This window comes from Bufo gargarizans, chromosome 1, assembly GCF_014858855.1.
Source record: "Bufo gargarizans isolate SCDJY-AF-19 chromosome 1, ASM1485885v1, whole genome shotgun sequence".
NCBI classification, from domain to species: domain Eukaryota; kingdom Metazoa; phylum Chordata; class Amphibia; order Anura; family Bufonidae; genus Bufo; species Bufo gargarizans.
Genome location: NC_058080.1, coordinates 716593814 through 716621545, shown reverse-complemented (window position 1 = coordinate 716621545; position 27732 = coordinate 716593814). Strand labels below are relative to the sequence as shown.

The following is a 27732-nucleotide window of genomic DNA, read 5'->3' as shown; positions in this document are numbered from 1 at the left end:
ACCAATATAACCACTATGGGGCAGATAGGGGATCTGTATGGAGAGATACATACCATGAGTCACATTTCCGAAACCTGGCAATAGAAAGCTGAAAGATCTGAGTAATTGAGGAAGTTGAGCTGCGATTGTATTTGTTCCAGCTGCATATACATTAACTCTTAGGGCCAACAGCTGGGAGCCGCTGCCAAGCTTCCCTGTGCTAGAAATGCCGGTCATCCCCTCATCTTCTGCTGCCACCTAGTAATCATCTTCAGAGTTTAAAACACAAGAAAATTCCTGTAGAGTACGACCACGCGGGATGTATAAGCGGTGGATTTACAGGAGCAGCAAAATGAAAAAAAGAGTCCGGGCCGGGGGGAGAGAAAAAAAAAAGAGTCCGGGCCGGGGGGAGAGAAAAAAAGAGTCCAGGCCGGGGGGAGAGAAAAGAGTCCAGGCCGGGGGGAGAGAAAAGAGTCCAGGCCGGGGGGAGAGAAAAAAAAGAGTCCAGGCCGGGGGGAGAGAAAAAAAAGAGTCCACGCCGGGGGGAGAGAAAAGAGTCCAGGCTCGGGGGAGTCCAGGCTCGGGCTCGATTAAAAGATCTGTTCCTATCTGCATAGAGAGAGAGACACCTGTCAATCAAGCCAAGCACAGCTGGGACTCTTCACCTTCTACTCGTCTCATTTTTTAACTATTCTCTGAAAAGTTGCTGTGTTGATACGTCATAACCTGGTTCGGAAAACAAAAAACCCAATGATAGGTTCCAGTTTAGGTTCTGTTCCCACATGTCGAAATTCTGTCACAGTTGATCTGCAGCATTTTACAGTACCAGAAAAAGTCGATGAGATTTTAGAAATCTCATCCACAGACTGTGGAGAAAACCTGCAGCGTAAACCGACTACCTCCAAACATACTGCTGATTGGTGGAACCCCTTGATCACTCACTGATCCTAAGAACAGGCAATTTTTTTTTTTTCCCCTGAAAGTCCCCTTTAAATGTTTATTTCCCATGATGCTTCCTCTACAACCATGATATAATCCAATCCCGTCTTGGAAGGCACAGGATTTTGTGCAGCAGCTACAATTGGTACTTGTAGTAAAAAAAAAAAAAAAAATAGGGGTGGAGCCTGACACCTATTTGGTGTCCTGGAAAAAAAATGATGACATGGAGATAACAGCCACAAGCTGCTACAATGTGGACAACATGCTGCTACATTAAAAGGGCATATGGCAGCAGGATCAACCCTATCAAACCAGCCATAATGCTTCGTAGCGCTGACCCTGCTGAATAAAAACATACCTTTCTTTCCGCCAATCCATTGCTACATATTAAAATTATGCAAATTAGAAATTAAGTGCACTGAAAGTGAGCTCTCGCCACTCACTGCACCTTAGCTCCTCAAAGCAGAGGAAATAATATGCACCTTCAGTGCACTTAAAGACTATGGATACCTTAGGGACAATTTTAAAAAAAAATTGCATTTTACTCATTTTTTTAATTGGTAAAAAAATATATATATATATTTGCAGAGTATCGTTCCTCAGTCCTGTCAACTGACTGCTCATGTGACGCCTTATCACTGATCTCCTGACCTCATAAACACTCATACCTAAACTCTTATTAAACTGATAAGAATAAGAATAGATTGCATGTTTATGAGGTCAGGAGATCAGAGCTAACAGAACTGGGAAGTCATACTCTGCAGACTGATTTTTAACCCCTGGATCTCAAAAACGGCTGAAAATTTTTAATAAAGACCAATTGAAAAAAATATTTTTTTGCCCAAAATTAAAACATTGCCCCAAAGGTGTCCATAGCCTTTAACCACCTCCGGACCGCCTAACGCAGATTCGCGTTCCGGAGGTGGCAGCCCTGCGCACAGTCACGCATATATGCGTCATCTCGCGAGACGCAAGATTTCCTGTGAACGCGCGCACACAGGCGCGCGTGCTCACAGGAACGGAAGGTAAGCGAGTGGATCTCCAGCATGCCAGCGGCGATCGTTCGCTGGCAGGCTGGAGATCAGATTTTTTTAACCCCTAACAGGTATATTAGACGCTGTTTTGATAACAGCGTCTAATATACCTGCTACCTGGTCCTCTGGTGGTCCCTTTTGTTAGGATCGACCACCAGAGGACTCAGTACAGTCGCACCAAACACCACACTACACTACACCCCCCCCCCCGTCACTTATTAACCCCTTATAAACCCCTGATCACCCATGATCACCCCATATAAACTCCCTGATCACCCCCCTGTCATTGATCACCCCCCTGTCAGGCTCCGTTCAGACGTCCGTATGATTTTTACGGATCCACGGATACATGGATCGGATCCGCAAAACGCATACGGACGTCTGAATGGAGCCTTACAGGGGGGTGATCAATGACAAGTGGGTGATCACGCATATAGACTTCCTGATCACTTCCCTGTCATTGATCAACCCTCTGTCATTGATCACCCCCCTGTAAGGCTCCATTCAGACGTCCGTATGATTTTTACGGATCCACTGATACATGGATCGGATCCGCAAAACACATGCGGACGTCTGAATGGAGCCTTACAGGGGGGTGATCAATGACAGGGGGTTGATCACCCCATATAGACTCCCTGATCACCCCCTGTCATTGATCACCCCCCTATAAGGCTCCATTCAGACGTCCGCATGTGTTTTGCGGATCCGATCCATGTATCCGTGGATCCGTAAAAAATCATACGGACGTCTGAATGGAGCCTTACAGGGGGGTGATCAATGACAGGGGGTTGATCACCCCCATATAGACTCCCTGATCACCCCCCTGTCATTGATCACCCCCCTATAAGGCTCCATTCAGACGTCCGCATGTGTTTTGCGGATCCGATCCATGTATCCGTGGATCCGTAAAAAATCATACGGACGTCTGAATGGAGCCTTACAGGGGGGTGATCAGGGAGTCTATATGGGTGATCACCCCTCTGTCATTGATCACCCCCCCCCCCCCCCCCTGTAAGGCTCCATTCAGACGTCCGCATGTGTTTTGCGGATCCGATCCATGTATCCGTGGATCCGTAAAAAATCATACGGACGTCTGAATGGAGCCTTACAGGGGGGTGATCAGGGAGTCTATATGGGTGATCACCCCTCTGTCATTGATCACCCCCCCCCCTGTAAGGCTCCATTCAGACGTCCGCATGTGTTTTGCGGATCCGATCCATGTATCCGTGGATCCGTAAAAAATCATACGGACGTCTGAATGGAGCCTTACAGGGGGGTGATCAGGGAGTCTATATGGGTGATCACCCCCCTGTCATTGATCACCCCCCTGTCATTGATCACTCCCCCTGTAAGGCTCCATTTAGACATTTTTTTGGCCCAAGTTAGCGGAAATTTTTTGTTTGTTTTTGTTTTTTCTTACAAAGTCTCATATTCCACTAACTTGTGTCAAAAAATAAAATCTCACATGAACTCACCATACCCCTCACGGAATCCAAATGCGTAAACATTTTTAGACATTTATATTCCAGACTTCTTCTCACGCTTTAGGGCCCCTAAAAAGCCAGGGCAGTATAAATACCCCACATGTGACCCCATTTCGGAAAGAAGACACCCCAAGGTATTCCGTGAGGGGCATATTGAGTCCATGAAAGATTGACATTTTTGTCCTAAGTTAGCGGAAAGTGAGACTTTGTGAGAAAAAAACCAAAAAAAAAAATTTCCGCTAACTTATGCAAAAAAAATAAAAAATTCTATGAACTCGCCAGGCCCCTCATTGAATACCTTGGGGTGTCTTCTTTCCAAAGTGGGGTCACATGTGGGGTATTTATACTGCCCTGGCTTTTTAGGGGCCCGAAAGTGTGAGAAGAAGTCTGGGATCCAAATGTCTAAAAATGCCCTCCTAAAAGGAATTTCGGCACCTTTGCGCATCTAGGCTGCAAAAAAGTGTCACACATCTGGTATCGCCGTACTCAGGAGAAGTTGGGGAATGTGTTTTGGGGTGTCATTTTACATATACCCATGCTGGGTGAGAAAAATATCTTGGTCAAATGCCAACTTTGTATAAAAAAAATGGGAAAAGTTATCTTTTGCCAAGATATTTCTCTCACCCAGCATGGGTATATGTAAAATGACACCCCAAAACACATTCCCCAACTTCTCCTGAGTACGGCGATACCAGATGTGTCACACTTTTTTGCTGCCAAGGTGGGCAAAGGGGCACATATTCCAAAGTGCACCTTTCGGATTTCACAGGCTATTTTTTACAGATTTTGATTGCAAAGTACTTCTCACACATATGGGCCCCTAAATTGCCAGGGCAGTATAACTACGCCACAAGTGACCCCATTTTGGAAAGAAGACACCCCAAGGTATTCCGTGAGGGGCATGGCGAGTTCCTAGAATTTTTTATTTTTTGTCGCAAGTTAGTGGAATATGAGACTTTGTAAGGAAAAAAGAGAAAAAAAAAAAAAATCATCATTTTCCGCTAACTTGTGACAAAAAAAATAATAATTCTAGGAACTCGCAGTGCCCCTCACGGAATACCTTGGGGTGTCTTCTTTCCAAAATGGGGTCACTTGTGGCGTAGTTATACTGCCCTGGCAATTTAGGGGCCCAAATGTGTGAGAAGTACCTTGCAATCAAAATGTGTAAAAAATGGCCTGCAAAATCCGAAAGGTGCACTTTGGAATATGTGCCCCTTTGCCCACCTTGGCAGCAAAAAAGTGTGACACATCTGGTATCGCCGTACTCAGGAGAAGTTGGGGAATGTGTTTTGGGGTGTCATTTTACATATACCCATGCTGGGTGAGAAAAATATCTTGGTCAAATGCCAACTTTGTATAAAGAAATGGGCAAAGTTGTCTTTTGCCAAGATATTTCTCTCACCCAGCATGGGTATATGTAAAATGACACCCCAAAACACATTCCCCAACTTCTCCTGAGTACGGCGATACCAGATGTGTGACACTTTTTTGCTGCCAAGGTGGGCAAAGGGGCACATATTCCAAAGTGCACCTTTCGGATTTCACCGGTCATTTTTTACACATTTTGATTGCAAAGTTCTTCTCACACATTAGGGCCCCTAAATTGCCAGGGCAGTATAACTACGCCACAAGTGACCCCATTTTGGAAAGAAGACACCCCAAGGTATTCCGTGACGGGCACGGCGAGTTCCTAGAATTTTTTATTTTTTGTCGCAAGTTAGTGGAATATGGAACTTTGTAAGAAAAAAAAAAAAGAAAAAATCATCATCATTTTCCGCTAACTTGTGACAAAAAATAAAAAGTTCTATGAACTCACTATGCCCATCAGCGAATACCTTAGGGTGTCTACTTTCCGAAATGGGGTCATTTGTGGGGTTTTTCTACTGTCTGGGCATTGTAGATCCTCAGGAATCATGACAGGTGCTCAGAAAATCAGAGCCGTTTCAAAAAGCGGAAATTCACATTTTTGTACCATAGTGTGTAAACGCTATAACTTTTACCCAAACCATTTTTTTTTTTGCCCAAACATTTTTTTTTTATCAAAGACATGTAGAACAATAAATTTGGCGAAAAATTTATATATGGATGTCGTTTTTTTTGCAAAATTTTACAGCTGAAAGTGAAAAATGTCATTTTTTTGCAAAAAAAACGTTACATTTTGATTAATAACAAAAAAAGTAAAAATGTCAGCAGCATAAAAATACCACCAAATGAAAGCTCGATTAGTGAGAAGAAAAGGAGGTAAAATTCATTTGGGTGGTAAGTTGCATGACCGAGCGATAAACGGTGAAAGGAGTGTAGTGCCGAAGTGTAAAAAGTGCTCTGGTCATGAAGGGGGTTTCAGCTAGCGGGGCTGAAGTGGTTAAGCACTAATTTGCATATTTTTTATAGCACTTATTTCTCCTAAATTCAACAGTGGATCAGAAGAATAAAGTTATGTTATTAATCAGCAGGATGAGTCCTAAATGGCATTATGGGTGGTTTAATAGGGTTCTTCCTGCTCACACATTTGCAACCTGCGGCTCAGGAGCTCTACCATGGGAGGGATGAGGTTTTATTATGACTGACGAGTATAATTTTAGGGGGTTATGCTCCAATACACTTGGTCCTCAGGCATTTCGGCTGGTTCCAGCACCTGTCAATGAGAAGAGCAGCACTGAACTCTCTCACACAAGAGACCTGCACAGTGGCCGGACAATGGGAGGAAGAGGGTGGACAAGGGAGTTTCACACTGCTGACCCCAGTATTGTTCGCAGTCCTGCAGCAAGCTTCCTCGCCACGCGCTCTTTTTCTGGCTAAAAGTCACACAGTGTCACTTTGTTTGGTCGTGTAGAGTCGGCGGAGCGGAGAGTCATTCATAAATACCTGCGCCTCATCACGTACGCGGACGCTCGGCTGCGAGGAAGTATAACGAAGTGGAATTTTTATGTCTTTATTAATTGTTCCAAAAGTAGAAGGTGGCAAATTATCTCGGACGGTCAGAAATTCCAGACAAACAAAGCAAAGAAACAGGAGCGGATGCGGGGCGACGGAACAAATAAACATATAAATAAATATAACTATATGCTAAAATGCTGCAAAATGAGAAAGCTTTCAAAAATAAAAGAAGTGTGCATAGTTTATTTTTATGATTTCTAGAAATCTAAATCTAAATCAATATTTGGTGTGACCACCCTCTGCCTTCAGAACATCATCAGCTCTTCTAAGTACACTTGCACATAGTTTTTGAAGGAACTCAGTAGGAAGGTTGTTTCCAAACTCTTCTATGGATGAACACTTGCTCAGATCCTTCGGACTCTTTATGTGATCCCAGACAGGCTGGATGATGTTGAGATCAGGGCTCTGTAGAGGCTCATCACATCTCATCACTTCAAGGACTCCTTGTTGTTCTTTATGCTGAAGATAGTTCTTAAAGGGGTTATCTGAGACTAACAAATGCCCCCCCCCCATATGCCGGGCTCCTCAGACTGAATCTACTTACCTGGCTCCCTGCACCGCTCCTGGTCCCCGCACAGCTGCTTCTCCCCGTGCGCGGATGAAAACATCCGGTGCCGGGGTGCAGCCAATGGCAGGCGGTGACGGGGACAAGCCTCCAGAGTATCGGGGGTGACACTAGGGAGGCTCGTCCCCCTCCCCGCCTGCCATTGGCTCCCCCCCCCCTTCCCGAATGTTTTCATCTGTGCACGAGGAGAAGCAGCTGCAGCGGTGCAGAGACCAGAAGGGGCACGGGGGGACCGGTAAGTAGATTCAGTGTGAGGGGCCCAGCATATGGGGCAGCATTTGTTAGTCTCAGATAACCCCTTTAATGACATTGGCTGTGTGTTTGGGGTCGTTGTCCTGCTGCAGAAAAAAATCTGGAGGCAATCGGACTCCTCCTTGATGGTATCGCATGATGGATAAGTATCTCTTTCTGTATTTCACAGCATTGAGGACACCATTAACACTGACCATGTTGAGGACTGTAGACTCCGTGACTGGCCAAGGAAACTTGGTGCAGTAGATGAAATTAGTCCCCCTTTGAAATTGGAAGATGTTCAGCAGTGTCAGTGGGGAAAGCAGTGGGATCCAGGTATAGCCATCTACTGGTGGGAGATGTCTGGTCAGAAGACATGCAGCCAAAAAGACCATACCTTCAATGTGGAAACAAGAACAAGCGACTCAACTATGCTTGAAAACATAGGACCTGGGGCGCAGAAAAAAAGTGAAGCATGGTGGAGGCTCCTCGCAAGTTTGAGGCCGGATTTCAACAAATGGAGTTGGGAATTTTGTCAGGATTAATGGTGTCCTCAATGCTGAGAAATACAGGCAGAATCTTATCCATTACGCAGTAACATCAGGGAGGCGTCTGATTGTCTCCAAATTTATTCTGCAGCAGGACAACAACCCAAAAGATACAACCAATGTCATTAAGAACTATCCTCACCCTGAAGAAGAACAAGGAGTCCTGGAAGCAATTATACTGTCCCCACAGGGCCGTGATCTCATCATCCGTGAGTCTGTCTGAGATTACAAAAAAAAAGACAGAAGTATCTGAGCAAGCCTACATCCACAGAAGATCTGTGGTTAGTTCTCCAAGATGTCTGGAGCAACCTCTCTGCTGAGTTCCTTCAAAAACTATGTGCAAGTGTACTTTGAGGACCTGATGTTGCTCTGAAAGCAAAGGGGTTGCACCAAATATTGGCTGGATTTAGATTTCCCATTTTGCATTGTCTTAACTGATAAAAAACAATTAACACCTCAATTTTTTATATCATTCTTACTTTGCAGCATTTTTTTTTTTTGGACGAAAAATCTATTACTGCCTGGAAATCATCAACAAGTAGTCTAACCAACGCAGACAGATCGAATTATACATTTTTATATATAAATAAAAGCAATGCCACAGGAATATTTGGTGGTCGCTTGTAATATGGCTTTGGGCAGAAGCTGAATAATTTTGTGTTAAAGAAGGTTCAAGTTCTGTTGGGTTAATGGACTGGTTTGTGGGGGAAATTAAGATATTAAAAGGGGTTATCCAATGAATAATGTAAAAAATTAAAATCAGACATCATATAGTACATGGCAATCTCTTTCTAACAAAGCTAGAACCAGCCCTGTACCTCACATGGATCCAGAGATCTCCACATTCATTGCTCTGCTAGATTTATATCAAGCTGGGAGCTCAGTGGGAGTGTCCTCTCTGCTGCAGCTCAGGGGGAGTGTTTTTTTCTGCTGAAGCTCAGGGGGCGTGTCTCAGCTCTCCCCATCACAGCTCAGGGGCGTGTCTCAGCTCTCCCTGTCACAGCTCAGGGGCGTGTCTCAGCTCTCCCTGTCACAGCTCAGGAAGCAGTTGAAGGATAAAATTGAGCATGTGCGGCCATCTCAGTGAGCAGGACAAAATATAAGGAAAAACAAACAGCGGGTGGCGCTATACAGATACATTTTACTGAATAACTCAGTGGCTATGCTAAAAAAAACTATTACATGCAATTACAAAAGTATTCATATGCAGGTGCTGGTTTGAAGACTATAGAATATTTTTTGTGGGACAGCTCCTTTAAGGAACTCGCCCCTTAAACATAGTACAAGGGGCATAATACAGGAAAACAGATCCATCAACAGCAGCTTGTTGAATCTTTCAATGGCGTAAGGGGAGATTTTCCAATACAGCAAAGAGTAAAAAAACGGACTCTAAAAGCAGAAAAATATAAAAGCAGAAAAATATAAAAGCAGAAAAATATGCACCTTCAGTGCACTTAAAGACTATGGACAATTTTTTTTTTATGATTGCATTTTACTCATTTGTTTCAATTGATTAAAAAAATTATAAAAATAATATTTGGAGAGTATCACTCCTCAGTCCTGTCAACTGACTGCTCATGTGACGCCTTATCACTGATCGCCTGACCTCATAAACACTCATACCTAAAAAAGAGGTAAAAAAAAAAAAAAGCTGACTTTCTATCTGATGATCAAAAAATAAACTTTTAATCAAAGGTGAATCTTAAGGGGTTAAATATATTCAGCAGTTTTCAAACCAGCACCTGGATCTGAACTTTTGTAATTGCATGTAATTAAAAATTTTGCATAGCCGCTGAGCTATTCGATAAAATGCATCTGTATAGCGCCACCTGCTGTTTGTTTATTTTCTTATTTCTCTGTCCATCTCGCTAAGGTGGCCGCACATGCTCTGTTCCATCCATTAACTGCCTCCTGATCTGTGATAGGGAGAGCGCTCGGACATAAAGGACACGCCCTCTAAGCTGCCAGCTTGATATAAATCTAGCAGAGCAATTGGAGCAATGAATGTGGAGATCTCTGGATCCATGTGAGGTACGGGGCTGGTTCCAGCTTTGTTATAAAAATAAATAAAATTGTCCTGTACTATATGACATCTGTTTTTAATTATTTATTTTTTTTATAACCCCTTTAACTATGTTGGTTTCTTTATTTGGCTTTTTATTTATTTATTCCCTTTAGATGTTTTTTGGGCCTTTTGATGTCTATGTATGCCCACACAACCCTCCTTTAATCTGTTCATTTAGGATGTTTGTGGGCATGCTCTACAAGGATGCCAACGACCCTTAGGGTTAATGACTAACCAAGCGATCTATCCGCGCTCACATTCACTAGGTCACGTTCCGTATTGAACCTTTTACCTGGTGGCGGCAGACAGGAAGCTGGCGGTGTAAAGAAATCCTAGTCTCTTACATTGTGCCTATTAATAAACCGGAGAGGAAATGCGGAGAGGGGACTACGAGGACTTTCCTAGCAATGGCAGGCGCTCTCAAGAGGCAGGAAATGCTCCGCTGCATTATTTCCTCTGGCCGGCCAGGATTGTTTGATTGAATTGGAAAAAATAAAGGTTTCTCAGGATAGATAAAACTCAGGATTTATTTCCCATAGACACAAACATAAAGGGGAGGGGGGGCCGGGGGGGCCTGCGGGCGCCACAGACAATGGGAAGCATAGAGACTGAAGGAGATATGGAGCTGCCTTGTCACCAAGGACGGCCGCGGAACAGTCTGGGAAAATGACACAATAACACACATTAAGGAGTCTCTGTTTTCTTGAATGGAGACAGAATTAAAAGCTGAACGGGGAAGTATTTAGCAACTTCTGGCGCGCAGGAAAGAGACGTCACGTGGAATGTACCATTATTAGAGAGCGAGTGGCGGAGCAGAACTAGCTGCAAATATAAACAACCGGAACGCTTCAAAGAGCAATATGCATCCTGCCAGAAATAAATGCCAATGTTCTGAATACTGTACAAAGGGGGCAGTATTATAGTAGTTATATTCTTGTACATAGAAGGCAGTATTATAGTAGTTATATTCTTGTACATAGGAGCAGTATTATAGTAGTTATATTCTTGTACATAGGAGCAGTATTATAGTAGTTATATTATTGTACATAGGAGCAGTATTATAGTAGTTATATTCTTGTAGATAGGAGGCAGTATTATAGTAGTTATATTCTTGTACATAGGAGGCAGTATTATAGTAGTTATATTCTTGTACATAGGAGCAGTATTATAGTAGTTATATTATTGTACATAGGAGCAGTATTATAGTAGTTATATTCTTGTAGATAGGAGGCAGTATTATAGTAGTTATATTCTTGTACATAGGAGCAGTATTATAGTAGTTATATTATTGTACATAGGAGCAGTATTATAGTAGTTATATTCTTGTAGATAGGAGGCAGTATTATAGTAGTTATATTCTTGCACATAGGAGCGGTATTATAGTAGTTATATTCTTGTACATAGGAGGCAGTATTATAGTAGTTATATTCTTGTACATAGGAGGCAGTATTATAGTAGTTATATTCTTGTACATAGGAGGCAGTTATATAGTAGTTATATTCTTGTACATAGCAGCAGTATTATAGTAGTTATATTCTTGTACATAGGAGGCAGTTATATAGTAGTTATATTCTTGTACATAGCAGCAGTATTATAGTAGTTATATTCTTGTACATAGGAGGCAGTATTATAGTAGTTATATTCTTGCACATAGGAGTCAGTATTATAGTAGTTATATTCTTGGACATGGGAGTCAGTATTATAGTAGTTATATTCTTGTACATAGGAGGCAGTATTATAGTAGTTATATTCTTGTACATAGCAGACAATATTATAGTAGTTATATTCTTATACATAGGAGGCAGTATTATAGTAGTTATATTCTTGTACATAGGAGGCAGTATTATAGTAGTTATATTCTTGTACATAGGAGTCAGTATTATAGTAGTTATATTCTTATACATAGGAGGCAGTATTATAGTAGTTATATTCTTGTACATAGGAGGCAGTATTATAGTAGTTATATTCTTGTACATAGGAGGCAGTATTATAGTAGTTATATTCTTGTACATGGGAGGCAGTATTATAGTAGTTATATTCTTGTACATAGGAGCAGTATTATAGCAGTTATATTCTTGTACATAGGAGGCAGTATTATAGTAGTTATATTCCGGTACATAGGGGCAGTATTATAGTATTTATATTTTTGTACATAGGAGCGGTATTATAGTAGTTATATTCTTATACATGGGGCTCTACCTTTTACAAATTACAATGGAAGAAAAGAATCAAGACTGGTTCAATAAAAGCTACAAATAATGTTTTTATATGTAATATTTTTAGGAAAATTGTTTTTTATGGAAATGAAACTGAAGGCTGAACTGGATGTACAGATGTCCTTTTTTAGCCTTATAAACTATGTTAGTATGTAAATGGTGACTTCTGCAATAAGTACAAGTGGTTGAGAAAGCAGGTCCTTCCCGACTCTGCTCCGGTGTCCTGGTAGGCTGAAGGGTAATGAAGTCTTGAGTAAACATCTCGCTCACTTTAGTGTCTTTGGAGGTTAGGAGAAGTGTTTCCTGTCTACTGATACATGGAACATACAATACATGTCAATCAAGGGTCACTTCCTCTGCTGCCAGCCCACTGAGAAAACTGAAGAACTAGGTCTCAACATCCCGGAGGCACGGCCATCACCATATCTTATGTATACATACAAAATACTAGGAGAGGTGTCTCACTGTTGTCTTAAAAACTGAAAAAGAAGTGCCTCTTCTATAACCACTCTTGGGAATAATTGTTGGCTCCCCCTTTCAGCATATGAAGCAGGAAGTTTAGCATATTGGTGTAGTCCTTAATAGAAACCTACTGCACTGTTCCAATAAGGACCGGGCTATACAAGATGGAGAGGAGTAGGAGGAAACACGTACGGCTTAGTAAATTTGCTCCTCTGGTTATATACAAGGACAGTGGCCATATGCTGCTTCTCATACAACACACCGGGATCAGCAACCTTCAGCACTCTAGCTGCTGTGAAACTACAACTCCCAGCATGCACACTTTCTTGAAACTCCCACAGAAGTGAAAGGAGGATTCTGGTAGTTGTAGTTTCAGAACAGCTGGAGGTTGCTGAGCCCTGCAATAGAATATTGTGACTGCCGTGAAAAGTGAAATCCTCGCACCCTGCGCAAATTTCTGAAGATGCCATTCCGACGGCTGGATAGAAAAACATAAAGCGTCGATGGCTTAGAGTTTCCTGGGGTCATCTTAGGTCTGTAATGTTGATCCAGAAGCCTGGATAAACCTTTACCAAACAGTCTGGCGGTCTTCAAGAAATACACCCGGAATATTTACATTCCATTTAAAAAAACAAAAACAAAAAAAAAAACACTTTACATACAGGAAATAAGGAGCACCCAAAAACTGTTTTCAGAAGAAGTGGCTTAAGGGGGGGGGGGGGGGGGTTACATTTCCGTCTCCTTCCTCCTCCTAATAGGCATTAAGTCTTTCCCTTCTGTTAAAGGGGTTGTCCTAAAACTTTAAAGTATAAAGTATCCCCAAGCCATATAGGGGATAAGTATGTGATCGGTGGGAATATCACAGGAATGGGGGTCCGGTGCCCCCGTGTATGAACAGAGCGGAGGTCGAGCACCCGCATTACTGCTCCACTCATCTGTATGGGACTGCGAGGAATAACCTTAACGCTCTAAGGGCTCATGCACACGACAGTATGTATTTTGCGGTCCGCAAAACTGGGATCCACAAAAATGCGGATGACGTCCGCAAAATGGACACGAGGAGGACATGCTGTATCTTTCTTGCGGAATGGACTTGCAAACGTATGGAAACTATTATTTCCGGGTTTTTCTGCGTACCCACTGAAGCGAATGGTTACTCATACGGGACATGAAAAAAAAAAAAAAGTTTGTGCGTATGAGGCCTAAATCTCCAGCCGCCCCAAAGAGGTAAACGGAAAGGCAGCAAGCATGCTCGACTGATGCTCCATTCATAAAGAGGGGTAAATCCCTCAATTTCTTGTTTAGTGGTCGGACACCCACTGTCATACTCTTACCCCATCTGGGATAGGTCTAATCAAGCCCTTTAAATACTATACTTAGCAGTCTCATAGTAAATCCGATCCTGGGAAAGCTGTGTGACAACCACTATGGTTACTATTACACTGTGGTTATCACCCATCTCTCCCAGCTCCTGATTGGTAATGGTGTCTAGTCACCACGCCTGGCAAAGTTGTCACCCAGCTTTCCCAGCAAAAGAAAGGTTAAAAAAAAAACAACTTCATAGGTTGGCTTCTATCTTCTGGGAATATGTCGATTTTAGAAAGGCAATGCCAGGCAATTACAGGTAAGTGATCCCCTTCCTGAACTAAGGTTGGGTGAAAAGCCCATTTTAGCGGACTGGCATGTAGGTGGTCGCCACAGGGGTCACACTCTGTTACAGGAGACCCTCCAGCGTCCTTGTTACTGTATGGTCTGGTCATAACAGAACCGCCTGTGACTCCTCAGTGATCATATGATCCCTGGGACAATACTCGAGCCACGCTGGTGCCAAGATGTCTGCAATTTTCTGGCCTGGGAAGCTTGTTGTTCGGACACTTGAACTCTGTTTACAGTGTAGATGTAGCTTTGCTGTTACGTGTTACGAGCCAAAATAGCGAACCTTGCAACGTGGAAAATGTGAGATTACAGAACTGTGTTGCTTCCTCTGTGCATAATTCACCGCTTGGTGCCAGCTGGAAAAAAGGAGGGGAAGATGGTGTTTTGGCGCCTCCTAGTGACCAGGACGGAAAATGCACTAAATAAAATTTTACAAAAGTTTCCAGATAGGGCACATAAAATCAGACCCTAAACACGAACAGCAATATTTTATTTTCCCTTATGCAAAAAAATGAAAATGAAGAATTCAGCTTCTGTTAACCACCTTGATTATAGCGGTCACTGTCACTATATGCCTCATGAGAAGGCATCACAAAATGTCCAAAGGTTGAAGCGGCCAGAAATCACATCTTTCGGAATTTAAAGTTACATAGATCTTTATAAATCGTGAGCAGGAGTCTAAAGGAGCACAAAAACAAATCTAAAGCACAGGAGAGGCTGCAGGCTGTGGCTGCACAGGAGAGGCTGCAGGCTGTGGCTGCACAGGAGAGGCTGCAGGCTGTGGCTGCACAGGAGAGGCTGCAGGCTGTGGCTGCACAGGAGAGGCTGCAGGCTGTGGCTGCACAGGAGAGGCTGCAGGCTGTGGCTGCACAGGAGAGGCTGCAGGCTGTGGCTGCACAGGAGAGGCTGCAGGCTGTGGCTGCACAGGAGAGGCTGCAGGCTGTGGCTGCACAGGAGAGGCTGCAGGCCGTGGCTGCGCAGCAGCATGCATGTCACAGGTAGTGTTAAAACTCCAGCTGCGCTGCAGGACGAGGCAACTCATCTGCAGGAAACATTCTGCGTGAGGCTCGGTGACAACAACGGAATACACAGTGCACAATGTAGATGTGCAGTAGTCACCTAGTGCAAACCTGGATTGTTGATATGCAACAGCCCAGCCAAAGTTTGTCTCCCCGTGTTTATCTTAAAGGGGTTATCCAAAACTATGGGGGAGCATTTGTCAGTCTCAGATAACCCCTTTAAATGCCTATAGCACAGGAGAGCGCTTTCCCAAGTTCTATCATTATCACCTTTACCGATATTGGTCTGAACATATCATGGGCCTGGGCTCGTCTCATGATGGTAGGGGGCCCAATTATAGAGACTGATATCTAATCTTAGGCTAGCCAATGAAAAGTGATAGAGACTCGCTGGAGGCTACAGGTCCAATATCCTATAATAATAAAAATCCTATACCCCCCTGCATCCTGTGATTGTGCAAACAAGCTTCCTAGGGTGAAAATGATCATTTCCCTTACACCACAAAATTGGTACAAAAAAAGTAGCAAATTTTGGCACATGTTGTTTTTGCATAACAATGTGCAACTTTGTGATCACTTGCCATTTTATAAAATAAAAAAAAAAAGAGGTGGGGCGTGGCCTCCTGTGACCAGACTGATTTACTATATTTACAAATTTGATTAGCATTTCTTGCGCACACGGAAAGGCAAAGTTACGACTATTAAAGGGCTTTTCAATACTGAAGGGCTATCCCCAGGACAGGTCACCCGTATCTGATCGAGGGGGGTTCGACTCCCAGCACCCCCACAGATCAGCTTTTTGGAGATCATAGCGCTGCCGCAGTTTCCCAGGCAAGTGACATCACATTCATTGGTCACATGACCTCGGCGCAGTTCAGTTCCATTCAAGTGGATGGGCCTGGGCTGCAATACCCACTATACAATGTACGGAGCTGTGCTTGGTGAGCTGTGAAGAGGCTGGAGCACTCAATGGAGCACAACGCCCACTTCAAACAGCTGATCATCAGAGTCTAGGATGTCAAACTCCCGTAGATCAGATATTGACCAACATTGAGGATAGCTGATGAATATTTTCCTCCCGGAAAACTCTCCTCTGGCTGGAGACCTTTAACAGATTTGTTGTATCTCCAGTGCACTTTGGAACAAGAGCGACGTATGAAACTTCTTAGTAAATTTCCCCTACTGCAGGCATCAGAAACTTCAAGGGCAGCATTGCTTACCGATGATGATCATCCTGGCATTTCAATTCGACTTGCAGCACTTCCCCACGTGCATGCAACCTAGGCCTATTCAACCAGACTTGGAATAGAATTCCAAAGCACCAGTAAAGACCGACATTTGCACTGGCAGTTTGGAAGGGAAGAGGAAGAAACAGAGAATGTAACTCATACAAAGCATATAAGAATGAGATGATGCCATTCAGGGTCTAAACGGATCACCTTCATGGCGGCCATTGGTGAACCCCCTGCCCGGCCTATTCCAGGCTGATGAGAGGAGGTGTCACACCACTAATTACATCCCCGCACGGTGCAGGGACGGATCCTGAATGATGTGTCTGCACTAAATGACAGGGGTGTGCGCCTCGTCTATCTTTAGAGCTGCTGGAAGGCAATGATATAATTTTCGAGCTGTGAGAGACGTGATGAGAGCTGGACCCAGATAACAGGACCCTGGACGTGAGTAGGACGAGCGATGCCAGGCGCCGACATCCCAGCGCACGTCCGACACTGGCATTAAAGGAAAACCCACAGGTTTATTAAAAATACAAATCCTGGGCGATGATGAAAAAGGAGCAAAAACCTCCAGTCACTGCTGGGTATAGCTGACCGCGTACTGCTGACCGCGCTAAACAACCTGACGTTAGATTAGGGGAACTGCTTACATAACAATCGCATTACTGCAAAATCTCCTGTGAGGGCACAGCGACATGCAGAGATTTCCACTTTGTATAGTAATTACACCCTTCCATAGCGTGGGCCTTATAACGTTACAACTGTGGTGGGAAAAAACATGGCGATGTGATTTTGTCTCTTTTCATATTTTGATGATTTTTGTCCTTTTTCACACTGCGTCTAAAGAATGCGCCAGAAAAGCTCCGGTTAATTCCTAAATGGACCCATAAAACCACGGGGCATCCATCCTTCATAGGTACGCATGTGGGAAAAAAAAAAACATAAGCCGTGTTGTGTACGTTTTTTTACCCAATGCCTTGGTACGGAATAGCACAGAAAGCCCGCCAAATGGAGGCCACAAGAACACTGTTTGGGGATCCACAGGTCCGCTTAATGGATGCACCGAGAACTTTTCTGGCACATATGGTAAATGGACACTCGTCACAATGTGAAAAGAGCTTAAAGGGGTATTCCCATCAGATACAATGGGGACATATCGCTAAGATAAGCCCCCATTGTCTGATTAGTGGGGGTCCCACCTCTGGGACCCGCACCTACATGGAGAACGGAGCGGGGAGAGCGTGGATAAGGACTCCGGATTTCCTAGGGTTTATCCACCACCAAGCGCTGCTCCCATAGAAGTAAAAGGGAGCGCACGCTCGGCCCCTCCTCCCATTCATTTCTATGGGACAGATGGAAATAGCCGAGATCCGTTCTCATTGTAGGTGTGGGTCCCAGAGGTGGGACCCGCACCTATCAGACAATGGGGGCATATCCTAGCGATATGCCCCCATCGTATGTGATGGCAAAACCCTTTTAAAGGGGTTGTCTCCCTTCAGCAGATGGCATTTATTGTTAATACAAGGCACTTATTAATTCTGGCTTGATTAATATTTCAATCTCATTATACACTTCTCATTTCCACGGTTACGACCACCCTGCAATGCAGCAGTGGTGGACGTGCTTGCTCACTATAGGAAAAAGTGCTGGCCTGTGCGCATTCCCGGCCACCAGATAGGCCGGCGCCTTTTCCGATAGTGTGCAAGCGCGACCACCACTGATGGATTGCAGGGTGGTCACAGCCATGGTAACGAGAAGTGTAAAATGAGATGGAAAAATGATCCCAATCTTTTTTGCCATTTGGCACTAAGCTTCGTGGGCGATTATCGGAATCATCACCATCCGTCGCCCTTTTGTACTAGTTACTGCGGAGCTGACCCCAGGGTTTACACTGCTGAGCAACTGTAAACGTGGGCAGGGCTGACACTTATTATCCCACACTCTTAAGATGGGAGATCACTGTACATAACTTTTAGCTATGTAAAATCTCAGTGCACACAGGTGCGCGCAAATACAAACACAGCAAAGGGAGGTGACGCAAACCAGGTTGAAGCAATATAAGCCCTGTCTTACCCTCCCTCCTTTCTTACTACTGTCCATTAAAGGGATAGGTCATCAATATAAATTGCTGCACAATCCCTTTAAAGAGGACCTTTCATGGGTTCAGACATTATAAAATAAGTAGCAGGTTATGTAGGGCATAAAGCAGGGATCTAATAGCGCTTACTATTTTTCCTGGGCGCCGCTCCGTTCGCCCGCTTTGCCCCTGTTAAATTCTCCCGTAACAATGCTATTCATTAGCATACTGAGCAAGGAGGAGGAGACGCCGGGGTCTCTCAATGGGCGTCTCCTTCTCCCTGGCTGTAGTGCTGTCCAATCACAGCGGAGAGCGTCACAGGGAGAAGGAGTGTTTTTTTTTTCTCCCTGGCTGTGACGCTCTGTGCTGTGATTGGACAGCACTACAGCCAGGGAGAAGGAGACGCCCATTGAGAAACCCCGGCGTCTCCTCCTCCTTGCTCAGTATGCTAATGAATAGCATCGGTACGGGAGAATTTAACAGGGGCAAAGCGGGCAAACGGAGCGGCGCCCAGGAAAAATAGTAAGCGCTATTAGATCCCTGCTTTATGCCCTACATAACCTGCTACTTATTTTAAAATCTCTGGACCCATGAAAGGTCCTCTTTATCTTAATAGATGCATGAAGATCTCAGACAATAAGGAAATAAAAATCACAAATTATTATTTCTCCACTAGATGGCGATAAAGAATATGGAAAAAAGACCATAAGGGTCAAGTCATATGGAGAACTGAACCAAGGGTTAAAAGACAGCGGCTTCAACCTCAGGCCCTGCGGCCTCTTCAGACAGCTGATGGGTGGGGGTGCCAGGTGTCAGACTCCATCAAGCTCCTATTGATGAGCTATCCTGAGGATAGATCATAGTATATACAGGTGAAACTCAAAAAATTTGAATATCGTGCAAAGGTCCATTTATTTCAGTAATGCAAATTATAAGGAATTGCATTAATGCAGCTTAAAGGGTTTCTACCACTTGGATTTCACATAATTTTTTCGTCATCGGCGCAGGCGCAGTGGAGATGTCTGAGAAGGGAAGCGGTCGGACATTCACTGCGCATGCGCCGAATACAGCCGCGCACGGCGCATGCGCGTAAAGTCGTCCGTTTGATGCATTCCGAAGCAGATGGGCGGGCTGGAGGGAGGCGCTGAGCGGCGGCATCTTGAGAAGGTAGACCGATCCTCTAGGTGCTAATGACGCCCCCATAGCATCTAGAGGGTCATTAGCATATTAATAAAAGTTCTTTTTTTAGGTAAACGGCTGCCCCAAAAGCTATTATAGCAGGATAGTTTGGCAGAGCAGACACTAGCGGAGCGCTAGTGTCTGACACCTAATTATGTGAAATCCAAGTGGTAGAAACCCTTTAAAATTCGAATTTTGTGAAAAGGTTCAATATTCTAGGCTCAAAGTGTCACCCTCTAGTCAGCTAATTAATCCATACTCCCCTGAGCAAAGGGTGCCTCAAAATTGAGACTTTGGGGTTTCATAAGCTGTAAGCCATAATCATCCAAATTATAACAAATAAAGGCTTGAAATATCTCGCTTTGCATGTAATGAGTCTCTCATATATTAGTTTCACCTTTTAAGTTGCATTACTGAAATAAATGAGCTTTGCACGATATTCAAATTTTTCGAATTTCAACTGTAAATTCCGGAGAACCCCTTTAACTCTGTCTTGTGCCATTCCTCTGTTATTCCTAATGGAAATACACGAATAACCAGGTGTCATCATTCTCCTTGTCAATAGGATGTGTCCCTGCAGAGTCTAACATTGTTAGCACTAGTTTAGCAATGGCAGACTGCTGACAAAGGAACTGGTATCACCCAATTGTATATTTATTTGAATTCCAGCAGGAATAATAGAGGGACCGCTTAACACAGAGTTCTAAGAAAAGATGCCCCAGAATTGTTATATCGCTAAGATATAACAGACGTGTCATGAGAGGCGACCAACGGTAACCATGTGGAAAAGAACAAATCTTACCTGCCAGGTGGGGAGTACTTTCTCTATGTCATGGAGGTTGATCTCATCTCCTCCATCTTCACATTTTCCTTTACCAAACCTGAAGAAAGAAAGGATGAATCAGTCCTATAGAGACTGTGTGACAGGAGGAACTAAGGGACCCTTGGGTGTAGTGATCCTCGGCCTTCACCACCACTATGGACCCAGGCAAAATATAGCCAACATATACTTCAGTCTGTATAGTGTCAGCCATGTGCTACAAGGGCCCAAGAGACCGATCCTGGCAATCTGTCAAGTCTCAAGATTGCCAGGACGGTCTGCCGAGCTTGTGGTGGGCCTGTGCATACACACAGCAGTCAGAACACACAGATCTGCAGTGAAAAGCATGAGACTACCTTAGACCCCAACAGAGAATGCATCCAACCTGGAGTCACAGATCATGGTCGGCACTGCACTCACCCTTCTCTGTCTATCTGAGGAAGGGGATGCTTCGGGGGGTTACGGAGCTTCCGGTGAAACTGGGTGAAGTCCAATTTCTCTGGTTGCAAGTCCCATGTTGCCCCGCTAAAAGAAAAAAAATGGAAAAAGTCATATATAACACCAAACAAAAACACCAGTAAACATGGTCATCATTAAAGGGGTTTTCCAGGAGTTTAAAACTTATGACCCATCCTCAGGTCACCAGTATCTTATCAGGGGCACATCCACGATCAGCTGTTTGAAGAGGCAGGTGAGCGCCGTCTTCCTGACCTAGGCCAAGGACGTCACGCTCATCGGTCACATTGCGCAGGTGCAGCTCAGTCATATTCAAGTGGATGGGCCTGGGCTTTCTTATTATTGCATTGTACTTATTTTGAGCTATAATCATTTTTTCAGTTGGTCTTTATTACAAATACGGAGTCCTTTTTTGTGTACAGAGCTGAGATGCTCTACAAGCTGCCTGTGGATTTTTTTAGTCTTTTCCGTCATCTGGGGAGCTGACAGGCTCCTTATCTCTGACATTATTAATACTCGTTATAGCTCAATCCGTACCTTACTAATAAGGATGTGGCCCTAAATAAGTGTTTATGACCTGTTAGTAATTTAGGGATAAGGGTTATTAGATGACCGGCAAAAAAGTGAAAGTACCACTCACACAGCTAGAAAAACAGTTAACCCTTTGTGACTGAACAACTCAATATTTTTAATAAAGGCCAAATGAAAATATGATTTTTAGCCAAAAATGAGTACAGTACAATAATAAACAAAAATTGCCTCCAAAAAGGTGTACATAGCCTTTAAATCTACATAAAAAAATAGCAATTTTATAAACCCTTTGCGTCCCTGTTTTTGAACAGATTTTAGTTACGGTACTTAGTATCTTATCCTCTATTCACATCTACAGCAAATTTTAAAATTCTGCTGGCAGTCAATGGAAACAGATAGGGGTTTTGGCTCCACCGACTACTGCCAGACATGTGACCTAACACTGCTGTCAGGAGTCCAGAATTTAGCTTTAGGCATAAATGGAGAAGAAAAAGAAATTGAAAAACAGATTTCAATGTGGAAGGCTGGAAAGTGAGGTCAAATAGCGGAGCTTTCCTTTAAGCTGGTCATAGCCATGATGGTAGCTATTAACCCCTTTTGTCCTGTATCATACAAATACGTCATGGCGGCACTGCTGCAACGGTGTCATCCCTTGCAGGAGTCGTCTATATTATATACACCTGCTCGTATCCAGGGGTTATGACCACCCTACAATCCAGCAGCGGTGGCCGTGCTTGCACACCATAGGAAAAAGCTCTGACGGAGGTGCGCATAGGCACGCATGCACAGTATCTCTCATCCCAGCCATCTCATATCTGCGCTGCAGCGGTGGTCAGACACTGGTGTCTGCTGAGGGGTGTAGTTATAATCAGCAGCAAGTGAACAGTCAGTTTTTGAAGCTGATGTGTCGGAAGAAGATAAAAATTAGCAAGCATAAGGATTTCAGTGATCAAATTCTGATGTCTACATAACAGGGTCAGAGGTTAAAAGGTCCAAGGGAGAAGAACCGATGATGATCATGGGCTCTCAAAGCTCATTGATGTGTGTGGGGAGTGAAGGCTAGCCCCTTCACTCCCCAAACACCTTTGTATCATAGCCAGCAGTAATGTTCTCCAATATCAGACTAGACAGATATTGGAGAACAAACTGTAGACAACAATACTGCTGGCTATGATACAAAGGTGTATGGGACTGCGTAGCCGCAAACTGGTCAAGGGGCCCATACTAACCGCTGTCCACTGCAAAAAGTGCCTTTAATGGGCAAAAAAACTGGACCATGAAACAATGGAAGGTGCCAGCCTGGTCTGATGAATCACCATGTGGACAGCCAGGGGCACCTCTTACCCGGGGAAGAGATGGCATCAGAATGCACTGTGGGAAGAAGACAGGGGACAGCGAGATGTTCTGGGCAATGTTCTGCTGGGAAACCTTGGGTCCTGGCATCATGAGGATGTGACACATAGCACCTACCTAACCACTGTATCGATAAGTACCCCCTTCATGGCTGTGATATTCCCTAAGGACAATGTTCTCCTTCAGCAGAATATTGTTCAGGAATGGTCTGATGAACATGTTAAACAGATCAAGTTGTTGACTTGGTTCCAAATTTTCCATAAGTCAATCCAATCGTCATTAAGTGTGACGTGAGGGAAAAACAAGTCCGATCCATGGAGGTCGCCCATCACAACTTACAGGATCTGCTGCAGACGTCTTGGTGCCAGACACCACAGGACACCTTCAGACGTCTTGTGGAGTCATTGCCTTGACGGATCAGGGCCGGTTTGGCAGCATGAGGGGGGACCTATGCAATAATCTATGTTTCTATGTAAGCTCCTTTATCATGGACCACCCCAGAAGTGAAATATTTGATGTGATGAGGGGGCAGCAGGAGGAACATGTCCCATTTATGGTCAGTGTACTCAATGTAAACCTGCCAAAAAAAAGCCTATGGTAAAGAAATACAAGGGAGCAGGTAAGCGACAAAGAAAACATCTGACCTTATGGAATCAAACGTGCTCGCTGCCCAAATATCTGTCCCCAGCATGTCAAACGCACCATCCTTGTTACCATTCTATAGAAGAAGAAAAAATATATTATTTATTATAAAGAATATATAGAATTACAAGAATGAAGCAGAAGTAAGACAGCATAGTTGCCTCTGCACATAGAAGGGTTATAATAAACTGCACAAAAAAACAGACAAGTATAGAATCAGGTCAGATGATGAGGATTACACACACCAAGCAGTGGTACTGCGCTGTAATACTCTTTTCAGAAATCTTCTTGTAATTCTGCCTTGCTGACACTAGGTGGAGCTCTGCCCCTGCGTATAACAGCACATCTGGCATTAGATGCACTGTTTGGCCCATGTCCGGAGGGTGGAAAGTTTATTACATGGCAGAGTAATGGCCGTTCACGCTGCTCACCAACGGCTTGGGCTCCAAATTACAACATTAATTAACAGTGACTTTAATGTCCCATTGATCCATAAACCACTTCTAGATCAGCACACAGAAAGATCATTCCCCTAACGAGCACAGTTCAAGCCAACTCTCTCCTATCCTGTTACCACAGAGGGTGAGGATCAGGCTAATATGCAACGAATTATAATATTTGACTAAAGTGCTAGCCAAAATTACTGAGCAAGTAGTGATGCAGTGTAAAGCGTGGAGGATGGGCAGAGCAGCAGATAGAAGGTGGATTTGTGATTACATCAGACACTCATCAGATAATGGCGCTAAACTGTCGCCAATGATCGTAGCTGTGCCCTTATACAGCAGAGCTAAAAATCAGTTAAACAGCCAACAATAAAGTCAGGAGATGGCAAAAACAGGTAACAATTACACCCAAGGTCGAGACTGGCACTTCTACTAAATACATATAAATGCTCAGCCCCAGTGGAGAGAGAGACTTTCTGTTGTGCTCAAGGTTCAATAAGCCACCAGTACTGAAATACCAAGAAAAAGGTAATATTATCTCATTAATATCATAGGAAAAAATCGTGTTACATTTATGGGCGCAAGCCTCACCCCACATAACTGCTGCCAATTCCCATGGCTGTCCTTATAAATAATATACTAAATATGATATCACAAAGAGACATTTCTTAATATCAGAGGAGAAACTCCAGACCTTAGATTGTGAGCCTCATTGGGGACAGTTGGACGCTAAAGTCTGTAAAGCGCTGCGGAATATAGTAGTGCTATATCAGTGCATATAAATAAATAAAATAAAATTTGGAACAGCAATGGGGTCAAACCTCACCCCACAAAAAACTGCTGGAAAATTCCTAAGGCTGTGAATATACTGATAACACATTAATATATAAAATGTTATAGTAATAATAAAATATCAAAAAGGGACATTTCTTCATTAATAGCATAGGAGAAACCCTAGAAGTTGGAACAGTAATGGGGTCAAACCTCACCCCACATTACTGCTGCCAATTACCATGGCTGTCCTTATAAATAATATACTAAATATGATATCACAAAGAGTAATTTCTTATAATATATATATATATATATATATATATATATATATACACACACACACATACAGTACAGACCAAAAGTTTGGACACACCTTCTCATTCAAAGAGTTTTCTTTATTTTCATGACTATGAAAATTGTAGATTCACACTGAAGGCATCAAAACTATGAATTAACACATGTGGAATTATATACATAACAAAAAAGTGTGAAACAACTGAAAATATGTCATATTCTATGTTCTTCAAAGTAGCCACCTTTTGCTTTGATTACTGCTTTGCACACTCTTGGCATTCTCTTGATGAGCTTCAAGAGGTAGTCACCTGAAATGGTTTTCACTTCACAGGTGTGCCCTGTCAGGTTTAATAAGTGGGATTTGTTGTCTTATAAATGGGGTTGGGACCATCAGTTGCGTTGTGGAGAAGTCAGGTGGATACACAGCTGATAGTCCTACTGAATAGACTGTTAGAATTTGTATTATGGCAAGAAAAAAGCAGCTAAGTAAAGAAAAACGAGTGGCCATCATTACTTTAAGAAATGAAGGTCAGTCAGTCCTGAAAAATTGGGAAAACTTTGAAAGTGTCCCCAAGTGCAGTCACAAAAACCATCAAGCGCTACAAAGAAACTGGCTCACATGCGGACCGCCCCAGGAAAGGAAGACCAAGAGTCACCTCTGCTGCGGAGGATAAGTTCATCCGAGTCACCAGCCTCAGAAATCGCAGGTTAACAGCAGCTCAGATTAGAGACCAGGTCAATGCCACACAGAGTTCTAGCAGCAGACACATCTCTAGAACAACTGTTAAGAGGAGACTGTGTGAATCAGGCCTTCATGGTAGAATATCTGCTAGGAAACCACTGCTAAGGACAGGCAACAAGCAGAAGAGACTTGTTTGGGCTAAAGAACACAAGGAATGGACATTAGACCAGTGGAAATCTGTGCTTTGGTCTGATGAGTCCAAATTTTAGATCTTTGGTTCCAACCACCTTTGTGCGACGCAGAAAAGGTGAACGGATGGACTCTACATGCCTGGTTCCCACCGTGAAGCATAGAGGAGGAGGTGTGATGGTGTGGGGGTGCTTTGCTGGTGACACTGTTGGGGATTTATTCAAAATTGAAGGCATTCTGAACCAGCATGGCTACCACAGCATCTTGCAGCGGCATGCTATTCCATACGGTTTGCGTTTAGTTGGACCATCATTTATTTTTGAACAGGACAATGACCCCAAACACACCTCCAGGCTGTGTAAGGGCTATTTGACCATGAAGGAGAGTGATGGGGTGCTGCGCCAGATGACCTGGCCTCCACAGTCACCGGACCTGAACCCAATCGAGATGGTTTGGGGTGAGCTGGACCGCAGAGTGAAGGCAAAAGGGCCAACAAGTGCTAAGCATCTCTGGGAACTCCTTCAAGACTGTTGGAAGACCATTTCAGGTGACTACCTCTTGAAGCTCATCAAGAGAATGCCAAGAGTGTGCAAAGCAGTAAGCAAAGCAAAAGGTGGCTACTTTGAAGAACCTAGAATATGACATATTTACAGTTGTTTCACACTTTTTTGTTATGTATATAATTCCACGTGTGTTAATTCATAGTTTTGATGCCTTCAGTGTGAATCTACAATTTTCATAGTCATGAAAATAAAGAAAACTCTTTGAATGAGAAGGTGTGTGCAAACTTTTGGTCTGTACTATATATATCTCTATCTCTGAGGAGAAACTCCAGAATTTGGATCAGTAATGGGGTCAAACCTCACCCCACATTACTGCTGCTAGTGCTCACAGCTGCCAATATCCTGATATGTGATTAATATTGAAATAACAATGTACTCAGTAAAGGGGTAGTCCGGGTGTTTAAAAAATGTCAATAAAAAACTGAATCGCACAGTGCTCACCTGTTACATCCCTGTTGTCCCAGCACAGAAGGACTGATTGTCCCTGCTGCTCCTTATTTTCCTTTAGAGACTGCTACAGCCAATCACTGGCCTCGGTGGGCATGCTGGCATGTACTGTATGTCTCTACTATCTATCAGTGGCTGCAGCAGTCATGTGGATTTAAGTCACTACTGCAGGAAAATTATGAACGACAGAGACAAATGATTCTTCCATGCTGTAACAGCAGGGAATTTAACAGCTGAGTAATTGCTATATATATATATTTTTTTTTTTACTTTGCAATATTTCCTGCTTTATTTCGTAAACTCCCAGACTATCCCTTTAAAAGCTATGTACAGCTTTGGAGGCATTTTTTATGATTACATTATACTCATTTTCAATTGGCCTTTTTAAAAAAACAATATTGAGCCGTTCTGTCACAAAGGGTTAACTGTTTTTCTAACTTTTTAACTGGTACTTTAACTTTGTGCCCGGTCATCTAATAACCTTTATCTCTAAACTACTAAGAGGTCATAAACACTTATTTAGGCCACATTTTTATCAGTAAGATAAGAACTGAGCTATAATGAGTATTTATAATGTCAGAGAGCAGAGAGAAGGAGCCCGTCAACTCGCCAACTGACGGAAAAGAGAGAAAATACAGAGGATGCTACTAGAGCATCTCAGCTCTGTATAGAAAAAAAAAAGGCTCCATATTTTTAATAAAGACCAATTAAAAAAAAAATTATAGCTCAAAATGAGTACAATGCATGAATAAAAAAAAATAAGTGCCCCCAAAAGGTGTATATAGCCTTTAATACAGTATTACTCTTCTCCCTAAAGGACTGCTGCCAGTGCTCTGAGCTGTCAGTCTCACCAACACTTATGCAGAGGTCACTTTAAAAGGTCCCCATACATACTTGCTAAATACTGGTCTAAGG

At 43.3% G+C, this 27732-nt stretch overlaps 1 protein-coding gene across 1 annotated transcript in view; it reads right to left on the bottom strand.

Annotated features, from left to right (window-relative positions):
• CTIF (cap binding complex dependent translation initiation factor) overlaps nt 1-27732 on the bottom strand; it is a 176695-nt gene that overhangs the window by 111208 nt on the left and 37755 nt on the right. Inside the window, 3 exon segments of the mRNA XM_044276324.1 lie at nt 20426-20504; nt 20864-20968; nt 23428-23501. Coding sequence (XP_044132259.1) covers nt 20426-20504; nt 20864-20968; nt 23428-23501 — 258 coding nt within the window.